Source organism: Pygoscelis adeliae, unplaced genomic scaffold (assembly GCF_000699105.1).
Source record: "Pygoscelis adeliae isolate BGI_AS28 unplaced genomic scaffold, ASM69910v1 Scaffold552, whole genome shotgun sequence".
NCBI lineage: Eukaryota > Metazoa > Chordata > Aves > Sphenisciformes > Spheniscidae > Pygoscelis > Pygoscelis adeliae.
Window position 1 is genome coordinate 734916 of NW_008824229.1, and position 720 is coordinate 735635.

The 720-nt window shown below is 35.7% G+C and overlaps 1 protein-coding gene across 1 annotated transcript in view; it reads left to right on the forward strand.

The window, feature by feature from the left end:
* Positions 1 to 211: 211 nt before the first annotated feature.
* Positions 212 to 720, forward strand: part of OTOS (otospiralin) — a 2865-nt gene continuing 2356 nt past the window's right edge. The window contains exons 1-2 of the mRNA XM_009334828.1: positions 212 to 263; positions 603 to 629. Of these exons, the coding sequence (XP_009333103.1) occupies positions 212 to 263; positions 603 to 629 (79 nt within the window). The remainder of the gene's footprint in view (positions 264 to 602; positions 630 to 720) is intronic.

Below are 720 nucleotides of genomic sequence, written 5' to 3' on the forward strand. Positions count from 1 at the left end.
CACTTCAGGACTGTGGTTCTTTTAATACTCTGTGTTGCAGTTCAGAAACTGTAAGAAAATGTAATTGGATCTTGTTATGCCTAAATTACTAATTAGAATCTGTTTCGGAACATATTCGTCTAATAAAAGAAGTAACAGACTTTGCATAATTATTAATCTCTTGTAATAATCCCCAGCTGTACAGATTACTTTTCAGAAACACGCAGAAAAGATGACATTTATTGGCTTACTTTTCTTCTGTATGCTGATGAACATCCTAACAGGTAAGATTACTGCTGAATTTATTCTCATTTACTTTTTCAAGCAGCCAGAAATATTTTGTTACTAATACATTATCTTCTATTTAGTATCAGATATCGCTCATGTATTAATCACAACTGCTCTGGCTGTTAGTTAAGAGTATTTGGTTTGTAGCACTGAGTGACTGCAAACGAGGAATTCCTTATTCAGCTGTTCAAGAAACAAAAAATATTTGGCTGTACAGAGGGTCCTACGTGTGCATTAAAGAACTTGTCAGCTTCTGGCTACACAGTAAACGTTTTATTAACAGAAAGTCCTTCTGTGTGGGAGCTGGTACTGATGAGTTTCCTCTTCATCTACAGATGCCCGATCAATCCAGGATGGAGATGGTAATTCTTAATGTTTTTCTTTCCTTTGATATCACTAACAATTAGAAGAGTCATTTGTAACTCCCAGACCTGATCCCCAGCAGTGATTTTG